The 13,241-nt window shown below is 44.4% G+C and overlaps 1 protein-coding gene across 1 annotated transcript in view; it reads right to left on the bottom strand.

Moving 5' to 3' along the window:
* CTNNBL1 (catenin beta like 1) overlaps positions 1-13,241 on the bottom strand; it is a 162,568-nt gene that overhangs the window by 85,336 nt on the left and 63,991 nt on the right. The window contains exons 7-10 of the mRNA XM_039227069.1: positions 11,243-11,334; positions 2,500-2,572; positions 2,203-2,261; positions 550-698 (exon numbers count right to left, since the gene is read on the bottom strand). Coding sequence (XP_039083000.1) covers positions 550-698; positions 2,203-2,261; positions 2,500-2,572; positions 11,243-11,334 — 373 coding nt within the window. The remainder of the gene's footprint in view (positions 1-549; positions 699-2,202; positions 2,262-2,499; positions 2,573-11,242; positions 11,335-13,241) is intronic.

Genomic DNA, 13,241 nt, shown 5'->3' with positions numbered 1-13,241 from the left:
AACGTACTGTAAAGGAAAGCTCTAGAACTGTCCTGCACGTTTTCATCTCCTATGCTAGCCACACAGCACATGTGCGACTCATAGAAAATAATATATAATGAAAAATGTGTGTAAGTAAAAAATATGGTATTTCTGTCCACCACAAAAATACCAACATATGGCACAGACAGGTCTATGAGGGATATAAGGAAAACGGGGCTAAGTTTAGAAGTTAACATAGGGTATGTTTGGAAGGTCACAACGAGGCTTCCCAAAACCAACACAGTTTTAAAAGAAGGAACAAAACGACATGTCCCTTCAATGGAGTGGTTATATTACCAACTGACACGACCACAGGGCACAAATAGACCAAAATGTACTTTGTATTCATCCCCTCTAACTTGAGAGCAGCCAGCACGCAGGCGCGCACACCCTCCTGAAGGCCTTACCGTTTTACATTATCTAGCAAACTCAATGGACTAAAAGACCATATAGGTACGGGTTCTGGAATTCAGACAACAGCGAGGAGCTGGACAAAAAAGATGGAGCGCTAGGAGATAAGACACGTACCTGAGCATGAGATTCATCAGCTGAAGCCCCTCGCCCTTCAGGAAGCGCTCGCGATTGGAACTGAGCATTAGGCAGGAACAGAGTGAATCAAACAGATTCTCCATCATCTCCTGCTCCTCGGCTGTGCTAGGGTTGTGTCTTTTAAACACCTGTCAAGCAAAGACATCAGAAAGCACAGAGCCGTAAGAGAATGTACTCCCGTCTGCCAGCGCTCGGCAATCCCCAAGCCTTCCTGTCACGGTAACCCCAACAACTGAGGGAACGCAAGCTCGCTGGACAGAATTCGCATCGGTTTCCATTTTAGAGAAACTGAACTTTCTGATTCATGGGTATTAAATAGCTACCAGTTCATACAAAAAAAAACCAAAACACTCAACTGACCACTGGGTCCATGGGTGATTGATAGTTCGAAGGAGCCAGATTAAACACATACACACACACAACACAACACAACACAACAACAAAACCCTTTTACTGTGAAACGGAACGCAGATATTTTTTTAAAAATGCCATAAAAGACAAGTATGTCTGAAACCAGCATCCAGGTCAAGAAATAACTTTGGCAGCTACCTCCAAAGTCCTCCCCCAACCCACCCACACCCCACTGCACACCTTCTGAAAGAAACTACAATACGGAAGGGCCAGAGCCTGAGGAAGTTTCTGGAGCCCTCTGTCGGGGCTACTGAAGGGCCTCACATGGCAGCTGTGGCGCTAAGGCATGGGGAACAGCTTAAAGCAGAGTACTGTCTCTGCCAGAGACGTACGGCATGTTAAGAGGAAAGTCTTTTTAACGGTACGTGCATACCCATAGAGTCTACTACAAAATGATCAACAATCTCGCAGGAACAGGACTAAGCACCTTCCCAGAAAACTGGAAACAGATTCGCATTTCAAAGCTCTATTTTTTGGGGTGGAGGCCAAGCCACTCCGGCTGCTGGCACCACGACGGCAGCTGTATGCAAACTGACATCTCAGACATTCCCAACACTCCAGATTTTATCCAAATGATCTATTTTCAGTCCTGGTTTTGGAACAGTGCAGATGAGATCTGTGAGAAGAAATCCTCACAGTGTTTCCAGAATGCCAGCAGGACAACAACGTTTCAACTAGATTTACGTTTCTTTCCAGGAGGAAATGGCATTTCCTAATGTCTTATTCCAGTTTCTGGTACCCTCCCTACCCTCCTCCATGACCCCCCAACCCCCTGTGACCTCTGTCCCACTGCACTGGAACTGGTCCTCCTTGAGCTTTTCTGGATTCCAAATGGACAGAATGCACTTTACTGGCAGACTGAAAGGAAAGGAAGTAAATAATCTTGGGAGTGGGCCAACTCAAAATAATTCGGTATTCTCGGCCCAAGAATGTACACTTAAGCAGGAAGCATGCTTCTTGTGGACTGACAAATGCCAGAGGACGGCAGGCGGGGTTGGTGGGGAGACCCACAGCAGATACATCGTGATATCTGGTCAGAAAGAGCAAATGACTAAGAAAAGGAGGCAAACGATGCAGCTCCGAGGTAACCTCAAACCTGCCGACGTACTCCGTACGGCTTGCATCACATGGCTTGTTTCTTCCCACAATTTCCAGCTCCACCTCCCATTTAAAGCAGGCCATGTATCTTCATGGCAGACAGGAAGCATAAGAATTACTCACGGATAACTGCTGAAGAAGCACATCGATTCCATCTAGCTCCCCAAGCAATTCCCTGTTTTCTAAAAGGGGAAAAAAATAGAAGGAGAAAAAAAATGAAGCTAACTGTCAGATTTTACAGCCGTCTAACACTGATACATCAGCAAACAAAATCAATACAGCTTGACAGAGTACAAAAGCTGCACAGAGAGCGAGAGGGAGAGCAAGGGGGATGCCAAAGGCAAGAGAGCTTGCTGTCATGATCTGAAACAAGCCTGGCTCCTATCCTAACAGAATATCAATACCGAGAGGGAGCCTCACCATCGTTGTCCTGGAGCAATATGGCCAGCACTTCACTACAATACAGTTTGTTGGCATCGAAAGGCATCTTTGCCTGTGGAGAAATAGGAGAAATGAGAAGAAACTTTAAGGGGCCTTGCTCCCTTCCCCAGGATGAACTGTTCACAAGAGCTAGGATCTAAGATCTAAGTTCGAGAGAAGTCGAACTTAGAAAGCCAAAAGACAGGTTAAAGGTAAAAAAAAAAAAAAAAAAAGTCTGCCTCGGCTCTCAAGAGATCAGACTCACACAATACACAGCACAACCATAAATGGCAGATGTACACAATGGCTCTCACATTGCTAATGCCCAGGTATGAAAGTCACCTCCTCAGTGAAGCCTTCCCAGATTCCAGGTTCCCCATTTTGAGTCCAGGGCGACTGTCTACCACACAGTATATACTCAAACGTGAACTAGGTGAATGGTTAAAAGTTTTAAAATCCATTATGAAGCTTTGTTCACATATTACAATCATGAAATTAGGCTATCAATTAGCCAACAGATGATCAGAGAAGGTGAAAAGAAAGCAAGTTCTTATTTAGCTTAGTTGAATGTATTTATAACAAAGTAGTTCCTTTTGGATTTTTTTTAATGCTTAAAATTTAATTTGAAACCATAAACCTATCTGCTCGTGTGCCATAATCTGCCTACTATTTAAAAAGGAAACCACATTAAAAATGCAGAAATGTGTTAATATTTTAACACCCAAATTACTACCCACAATTCCTTCCCCGCTGCACAGTCTGGTACTTGGTGTTTCAGGGGGGACATATCTGCAGCAGAGACCATCTTTTACGACCGTCCACAGTGTGGCTTCGCTGGCGAAGCTCCAATAGCTCACCATTAACAAGGTACCTCTGGATAAAGGTGCACAGAGAAGAGCAGACCTCATTGACGTGCTTTTATTTACCGTATCCTTGATCCTTAAAATGCAGGCACAGCGACAACAACTGTTAATCAGCAGCAGCCTTGCTACCTGCCCAGGTCTGTGAAATGACAAATAATTTCTGTACCTGGAAAGGACAGGGGAAGTGTTCATCTCGGAGCTAACACTTCCATCACCTTAGTGCTATTCGTGGTACTGTTTGGACATTGATTTTGTACTCAAGGAGGAAGAGTGGCCCCTAATGAAGCAACACCCAGCAACTTTTCAGTTTTCTATGCACGTCTTCCTTGTCAGGCCTAAGTGCACCCCACAGGGTTTCAGGAAGCTGAGCATCCTAGGTTAAAAGATCTGTAAATGCAAAGTCTTACGTGTACTGACTGCTAGGTATGCTCCCTGGGCACGCTTGAGGCTTTCTTTCAAGAAACTCAGTATAACAGCCAGAGTTTAAATGCAATCTGAGGTGTGTTCCACTTTAAGGAAAGCAGTTTTATAAAGACCAAAACACAAAAGTGAAAGGCCAAGCGGTGAGCATCTCTACCAGAATCAAGGACTTGCTAATAAGATTACTTGCTCAAATTATTTAAATGACAAGTATTGGTATTTGAAATGATTTACAGCCACAGTATCTTCGTTATTTGTACCTATTCAAGGGCCAGGGCTCTTGTCTGAAACAAGATACACTTAACTAAAAAGAAGCCAAAAGACATCAGACCACTAGGATCATAGCCTTTCTGTGGTTTCAATGCCTCTTGTCCCCTATTTGATTTTATAAATCCTGTCTCCACGATAAGGGGGAGATATCCTCTGGTCTTCAATGAATATTGCTTGGGCACCTGCGATACACAAGACCAAAGGACCAAATGTGAAAGCACACAGGTGAATTAGATGTGAACCACGTCCACTGTTAGGGCATTTAAAGATGTTACACTGAATGAAAATTAATTTAAGTAATATAGTCACGTTTTAAAAGAAGCAGCAGAACATGAACCTAGGATCGACACACCTCAGTTTGACTCATGAGCGTGTATGACCTATGTGACAAATCTGCAGTTCCCAAACTGCGTGTCCAGGTAGCTGGGGGGTCAAACTGAATTCACAGGGGCACCGTAGGATTCTTTACAATTTCCAAAGAAAGCACGGTGACACGGGGCATCTGCTGAACACTGCACTAACTACTAGCTCCAGGTACACTCTTTCGATGGCCTCCTAGCTTTGCGAAGCTGGGTTGCGGTGGCTGCTGTAATAAAAGAACTGTATGCAAAGCAGCATGGGACAAGAATGAGGGTGGTAGTGTTCAATTGAATTCCAAGGTTTGAGAAGCTGTGCAGTTACTCCCAGGGTACACACACCGATTAGTAAGTAAGTGTGGCACTTAAGTCTAAAATAGAAACATTTTTTCTTTTTTTTAAGTGTTTATTTATTTATATTGAGAGAAGGAGGGGAGAGGCAGGGAGAAAGAGAGAGAGGGAATGCCAAGCAGGTTCCATGCTGCCAGCACAGAGAGACCAACGGGGGACTTGAACCCACAAACTGAGAGATCAGGACCTGAGTAGAAACCAACAGTCAAATACTTAACCTCCGGAGCCACCCAGGTGCCCCAAAATATTTTTTAATTCATCACTTTTTTTCTGTTAAAACCTAGGTCCTTTGAAAAACTGGCATGAAGAAGGAACTGAATCAGAACGTCAAAATGATTAGGTACCATGACTCCCCAACACTGAGCTCTAAATGCTTCCGAGTCTGAAATGGGTACCAGCTGGGAAGTAACCTGGCAAGAAGGGGAGGCTTTGGAGGCACCCAGGCCCCATGCCACAGGCGGGCAATCACTTCCCCTCTGTGCAATGCTCTTCACAACTGTAAACTGGGGGCAGCAGCACCACTTGGAAGGCTGTTTGTGAGGATAAGAAACGACATATACGACGGGCGCCTGAGTGGCTAAGTTGGTTAAGTGTCTGACTTCGGCTCAGGTCACGATCTCATAATTCGTGGGTTGGAGCCCCACGTCGGGCTCTGTGCTGACAGCTCAGAGTCTGGAGCCTGCTTTGGATTCTGTGTCTCCCTCTCTGCCCCTGCCCCACATGTGTTCTGTCTAGGTCTCTCAAAAATGAATAAATGTTAAAAAAAATTTTAAATAAAATAAAATAAATGATGTATATGAAAGATGTAGAATAATGCTTTCTACCTAATGAACAACCAACAAACAACACTCCCATCATACGGGGAAAACTGGCAATGATGGTAACAACCAAGTAGTTTAATCTTGTGGAAAAGAAATAAAGGAAAGTGTGGGAAGCTGCGGGCCAGGTGGGAAGGAGGAAATCTCATCTTTCACGTCTGTCCAAAGTCAAAAATCACCAAGGATGTTTTTATTTCTACTTAAATCTCAGCCAGAGATGATGGCCTCCAGGTTTACAAAATATCCAACTGCCGAATTACAAGGACATTCAGTCAAAATCAGGAGAAAGGAGAATGCATTTAGTAGGCGTAGTCTCCTGGAGTTTGCAACTTTAGCCACCAGGCCTTGAAGCTTCTGGGCTCTCTTCTACCCGGGAGCTTGGTGATCCTAAATCTTTCAGCTGTCAGAGTAATTACAGAGTCAAGCACAGGTTTGGACTCAGCATGTACTAGCCTCGAATAAAATTAAACTTTACCTTTTTGGGAGCTGCTGCTTTTTTTGGAAAGTACAAAACAATTATGCTACCACCCACGGCCAGAGGCTGCCAATGACGTGCACAGCTCACCTCTGATACCTGGAACGCATGGGGTGGGTTCGGTCACATCTACGGCTCCGTGCCAGTGCTGGAGTAGACTGTGCCCTGTAAAATCCCAACTCCGGGTCACAGGAGGCTAAAACCTTCCCACCAACCAGTTGTACATGTAGTGTAATGTAGCTGACTCTCAATTCATTAGCTCATATGCTGAATGTTGCAACTGCTTCTGAAACACTGATTTAATTGGGAAACCAAAGAGAATCTTAATTTTGTTTCTTTAGAAAAGAAAAAATAAAACTCTGGGGTTTTGGTGGTGTTTTCAAGAGCACACAAAATCCTAATGAGTCAGTATTCCCCATGAAAATGAACTGTAATGCAATCTCTCTCACTCCTGTTATCTGCTCACCTGCCAAACCACTTAATGCAATCATCTGCAATGGGTTTCATCCTCATTAGGGCAAATTAGTGACATTTATCTATGAGTATCTCTATGGACTGCTAACCTACCAGTACAAAAAGAAGACTCACCAAGGCGCCACTCACTGAAAATTACCCAAAGACGACTGACTCAATATGGGATGATCAGTTAAATAGCAAGGTTTAGCAAGCAATATAATCATACGTATTCCAGGATGGTGGTTCTCAGATGTTAGTGTGCATTCAAATCACCTGGAGGACTTGTGAAACCAGAGTGCCAGTCCACCCCACCATGGGCGGGTTTGGCGGGTCAAGGGGGAGGCTCAAGAACCTGTATTTCTTTTTTTTTTTTTTTTTTTTTATTTATTTCTAGGAGAGAGAGAGAGAGAGACAGCATGAGCAGGGGAGGGTCAGAGAGAGAGGGAGTCACAGACTGAAACAGGCTCCAGGCTCTGAGCTGGCAGTCAGCACAGAGCCCGACGTGGGGCTCGAACCCACGAACCGCGAGATCATGACCTAAGTGAAAGTCGGACGCTCAACCGACTAAGCCACCCAGGCGCCCCAAGAACCTGTATTTCTAACAAGTTGACAGGTGATTCTGCCATCCCTGGTCCTGGTTGGGAACCACACCTTGAGAACTGGGTGGAGAAGCAAATATGGATGAAAACACAGTCCTTGCTTTTGCTTTTTAAAGAGTTGAAGGATATTTAAAGAAAGACAGGGGCGCCTGGGTGGCTCAGTTGGTTAAGTGTCCGACTTCAGCTCAGGTCATGATCTCACAGTTTGTGGGTTCAAGCCCCGCGTCAGGCTCTGTGCGGACAGCTAGCTCAGAGCCTGGAGCCTGTCTTCAGATTCTGTATCTTCCTCTCTCTCTGACCCTCCACTGCTCATGCTGTGTCTCTTTCTCTCTCTCAGAAATAAATAAAACATTAAAAAAAAAAAAAAAAAGTCAACGAGCACACATAATATGAAAGTCTGCCAGGTGATGAAGAAAAGATGCTTCATGAGGAGAAATGTCACACAGAGGCACATGTTACAACACAGATCTGCTAACTCTCACAAGAGAACCAGTATAGAGGAAAGTAAAAAGATTGATATTCAGAAAAGAAAGTGCATGGTATGGGCTGGGGGCAAAGTAGTGCCATGGAAAGGGTGCATGGGGAAAGTCTGGACTTGTGGGCTTAATTCTAGCTCTATCTCTAACTAGCTATATGAAGTTGGGCAAGGCACTTAATCTCTCTAAGTCTCGACTTTTTTTTTTAATCTGCAATAGAAGTTATACATTTCCTTTCAGATCTAAAAATGATGGCAGCTACCTGGAAGAGTAGGGATTTACACTGGTTACAGAAGACCACGTATAGGGGCGCCTGGGTGGCTTAGTCGGTTAAGCGTCCGACTTTCGCTTAGGTCATGATCTCGCGGTTCGTGGGTTCGAGCCCCGCGTCGGGCTCTGTGCTGACTGCCTGCTCTGAGCCTGGAGCCTGTTTCAGTCTGTGACTCCCTCTCTCTCTGACCCTCCCCTGCTCACGCTGTCTCTCTCTCTCTCCTAGAAATAAAAATTTAAAAAAAAAAAAAAAAAAAAAAGAAGACCACGTATAGCTGAGAAGTATATAAGACAGGAGTCATTCCTGGTGGAGGGAGGAGCATGAACAAAGACAGACACAGGTCAAAATAATTCTGACCTTTGCAGAGTAGGGGCAAGTTAAAAAAAAAAAGTCTGTCTGAAAGGTAATAAGGCCAACATTTAAAAACTGAGAAATGAAAAGTCCAACTAGGCCTGGTATAAGGGTATTTTATTTTATTTTTATTCTTTTATGTTTATTTGTTTTTGAAAGCAAGCAGGGGAGGGGCAGAGAGAGAAGGAGACAGAGAATCATAAGCACTGACAGTGCAGAGCCTGATGTGGGGCTCGAACTCATGAACAGCGAGCTCATGACCTGAGCTGAAATCAAAAGTTGGACACTCAACCGACTGAGCCACCCAGGAGCCATAAGGGGCCTTTAAAAGTTAAGGAGAGAAGATGGGATCTGACGTAAAGGGCATCAGCACTGTGTAGAGGGAAATTCCTGATAGGCAATGGCACACTGAAAATGGAGTTTTAAATCAGTCTGGGAGTAGTACAGAATAAAAATGGGTAACGAAAATGTTCACATCTCCAGAGAGCCGTGGGAATTAGTGAGGGTTGTCCATTAGAATCATAGGTAGAACTTCTCTTAAGCAGAGACAGAGAAGACAGAGATGGAGACAAAGGAGTCTAGAAATCTCTAATTTTTTAGAGTTTCACTAGTGAAAATCAGGAACTAGGTCTAGCATTCAGATTCAATCTGTTTATGATAGTGAAAATTTTAACAAGCAGTCTCCCAGATTATGAGGAAAAAGAGCAAGGCATTGTTTTTATAAAAACAGGCCTTGCTGGCCTCACCCTTAAGCAGTATTCTCATTAACGGTCTGGGCAGCACTAGAGTTTTCTAAGGGCACTTGCTTACTAATAAAATAACCAAATAGCATTTTAATGTTTAGATACCCTGAAACCTTGAAAAACTGTTTTAGAGACAGCAACATGGCTACTTATGCCCTAAGGGTTACATAAACGCCATGCCTAAAAGCAAATAGTCAATAGCTTGCTAGACTATCAAATGGAACTCGTTATTACTCTCATACGGAAAATGGAATCTAAGCCAAAGCCCCAAAGGTCTCAATTCTCCTTCCTGTTACCAATTCAAAAAAAGACTGGCAAGTTTCAATGCCTTTCGAAGGGCAGAGAAGGTCTGACATTCTGGTTTAATGAAGGATCCCAGAAGCAGTACCAAGTCTCCAGGAACTGAAAAAAAAAAAAAAAAACTGGTCTTGACTTCAGAGACAAAAGCTATTGGATAATTTTGTAATCCAAACGTTTGGAGCTCTCATCTATGGCCACCCCACCACCAACTCGGGTCCTTGCCATCTATCCTACCTCATCAACTCCATTCTACTTTCCTCCCTCCACTCCTCACTCCCAAAACGTTTTAAGGCTTTGGAGAATAAAAACGTGTTGAATGTTGAGGAAAGAAGACATTGAGAATTACAGGGGAAACCAGTCTAGTCCGAAAATCAGAGGCATCCAGGCTCATGAGAAGAGGTCAAAAGGAAGTTAACAGAGGACAATGCATGAATTAATCAGACCTGATTTCGTCCTGAAAGGAAGGTAAGGATACGTGGGTGTGCACGGGCGCGTGACCACACGCGTGTGTGCATGTGCGTGCAGGGGGTTGCAATCTACTGAAGCACACACTGAGCTGCTACTCTGCCAGACAGATGTGCCCAGACCCACTGATGGCAGCATCTGGGCTGGGTCATGGTATAGAAGTCTGTGTCAGAGATTTCAGAGGAACAAACGGTTAAATGAGTAGGGCTGGGGAAGACTTAGATGGTCAGAAAGAGGGGTAATCGTAGGGCATATGCTATCGTAAGCAGGACATTCCTCCTGAGCCCTGCCAAGACAGTGGGGGGCAAACCTCCTGACCTGATGCACCTCAGACTTTCTGGATCTCTGTGACACACCGAAGCACGGCAAAGCCATGAACATTGAGAGAACCATTCTATCTATTCACAAACGCCTCCGTCTCACCAGAAAGCCGGGAATCCTTGCTTGGCCGAGGCAGTCCCAAACTGCCTCTCACTGCACCTTTGGTTAAAATACTCTTTTAAGGGAAGCCCTTGCCCCTCTCATTCCTCATTTACTCCATGAGACACCGGTAATTGTTAAAAAGATAGTCAAAGGGACTATGCTAATAAGGAAAGAGTAGGAAATCCAACAGAAATATAAATATGAACAAAAGACATAAATAGTAAGTGGAAAGAAATGAATATAAATGGATAATAAACAAGTGGAAGCCAGTATTCTTGCCCGGGTTTTAAAATTCCAAAATAAAATAAAATACCAGTTTTCATGGAGCAGATCAGTAAAATTTTAAGTCTGATAGTACCCCATGTTGCTAGGGGCAGCAGATGCTCTCACGGCAGTGAGGCAGCCCTCATGCAGGACAGCTTTGCAATGTCCACCAGACGTGTTGATGTACATATGCTTCCATCTATCAATTCTACTCCTAGCAATTTATCCTGCAGATGAACTAACAGAAGTGTGCAGGAAAAAGATGTGTATGTGTATATGAGAATATTCACTGCAGCACTGCTTGTAACAGTGAAAAATTGTTACACAACAGTGAAAAACTGCCATAAAAAGGGGACTGGCTAAATTAATTTTGGTATATGCATAAAACAGAATACTGGGCAGCTAATTAGTTCAGTGAAAAAAACAACCTGCAAAATAAAATACTGTAAAATTCTGTTTGTGAAACACACACACGCCTATACACACAAAATGCTTCTGGAAGGACTGAGAGAATACTGCTAACAGCAACTGCCTCTGGGAAGTGGAACTAGAAGGAAACTGCTGAAGGGGGCTTTTACCTCCAGTCTTATGCCTTCTGTGTACCAGTGAACTTATTTGTACTTATACAATGTTCATAATATTTTCAGAGGTCTTACAGGCTACTTTTAAAACCTCTTCTTTTGAAACAAAAAGAAGAGAAGGAAAGAAAGAGGCCAGGGGTCCCAAAAGATTCCCAAAGCGGATCCCACAGCAAAGGGATAAAGATCTGTGCCAGCGAGCTGGCTTGAGCCCTGTCCGGAGCGAAGGGAGGCTGGAGCTGCAGCCCCACAAGCCAAACTTACCTTCAGCCTCTTCAACAGCCACTGCAGGAGGCCCTGCTGGGCGGCCTCCGTGCACATCTCAGGCCGGAACTCTGCCATGTTTTCCACGATAGCTGCAGGCAGGCAGACAGCAGTCATTAGCGAGGGCAATTTTGTTTCCATCTGCAGCACGCTGCTCCCCTTCCCGCGACAGCCCCCAGCTACCATATTCCTCTTCCCACTTCCTGTATGCCTCCTAGCCAGATGCTGTGCTGTCATTTTTAGATTAACCAGAGAGATGCTATGGGCTTGGTTTTTTTTTTTTCCTCTTTAATTCAAGTTATGCTGCAAATATATGCATAAGTGAAAATGATGGGAATTTTGCAAAAGAAATAAGTGATGGATGCTCTTTGCTAATAGAGAACACCACCAGAGCAGAACACAGGGAAAGGTGTGTATCCGCCTCGGAGGCTCTCAGTCCTCACGGTGCTGGTGCCCCAGAGACCTGTAACCGAAGGGACAGGGGACTCGGCAGAAGGCTTTAGAAAAAAAATCCAGGGATGGTGAATTCTGAATCTCTGCCTTTCCAGAATCATTCATTTTCAGTCTTCTTTCTCTGGACATGCAAGGGAAGCAAGCATGATCTCCTTAATTGAACACAATAATGTGCATAGAGGGAAAAAAGGCCATGCTGGCAGAGGAAACTGTCAGGTACACAGAAGCAAATATAATTGGTCCTGCTATCTTTTAGAACAGCCAAATTGCTGCTTAATAGAAAAATTAAAACTTAGGAGGCCAAAGGAAAATAAAGTTATTACATGACTCTGATACTAAAAAAGGACACTTTAAAAAAAAAACAAAAACGCCTGCACTTCCAGCCTAACACATCCAGTGCTTTCATTCCCTTCAGGGCCCCTTCTGCTCCATCACCCAGGATATGTTACTATTATAAAAAAGGCAGAGTGAGCTCCGAGTTCTCTAAGCCCAATACCCAGAACACATCAGGTCTGAGATCTGAAAGAGAAAGAGCTGAAGAAATCACCATGCCTCTTATGTTCTTCCTCACTCCCCGGCCCCTGCTGGCCTCGCCAGTGGCAAGTTACTGACTCTGTGGGCAGCCAGCCCCCTCAGGGAGTGGAATACAAAGCTGAGGAAGCAGAGTAGCAACATGACCTCTGAGAGACGAGGATCACCACAATACCTGAGGTTACTTTCTAGGAAAACCAACTCCTTTGTATTAATCTTCTATGCCCTTACCTTATTCCTCTGCTTACGCTTTAGATGGCTTTCTGCTACCCACTACAGTAAAGTCCAGTCATCTTGCCTTGGTTGACAAGGTTTGCCACAATCTGGGCAAACTCCTGCCTCTGGTCCCCTCGCCCACTACTGCCAGAGTACATTCCCATCTTACCCCAAAGCCCATGCCCCTTCACGGCTTTGCAAATGACTCTCTCCCATCCAAAGGCCCTTTTCTCATTTCTTGGTCAAAATGCATCTGTCTTCATATTCAGCCCCCATCAGCGACCTTTGCAGACCCTCCCCTACTTCCACACTGCTCTCCACTGACTCCTGTTATACCATTTCTCACCGTGTATTGTCTTTCCTTTCTCTTCAAGGCTTTCCCATCAGTCTGCTTCTTAAGGAGCAGGACCATGCCTCTTTCCTCTTTAATCTACCCCAGTGCCTAGCACAGTGCCTCAAACAGCAGGTGCTCAATAAACGAGAGAGGGATAAATCTCCTGGGCTGCCGGTGGGTGACTAAGCTGAAACTATACAGATCTCTACAGACTGCCAGCCTGGGGCTTTTCCATTATACCAGGCCCTTCTTTAAGAACAGTCAGTTAAAACTTTTCATGAGCTTTCTAATCAGCAAAACCCAGCACCAGGCTAACAGATGGTAATGCCAAATTCTAGGTCTAGACTAAAGCCAACCCCCAAGTTACAGACTGTTGTGTTCTCTCTTCTCTTACTAGGTGCCATCTCTCCCCCTCTTCTTTATGATAATGCTCACAGAAGAGAGTATAAAACTACAAGAGAAATC

The sequence above is a fragment of the Hyaena hyaena genome, unplaced genomic scaffold, assembly GCF_003009895.1.
Source record: "Hyaena hyaena isolate Hyena2069 unplaced genomic scaffold, ASM300989v1 scaffold_25, whole genome shotgun sequence".
NCBI lineage: Eukaryota > Metazoa > Chordata > Mammalia > Carnivora > Hyaenidae > Hyaena > Hyaena hyaena.
Note: the sequence above shows the minus strand (reverse complement) of the source record. Positions and strands in the feature narration are given on the sequence as shown.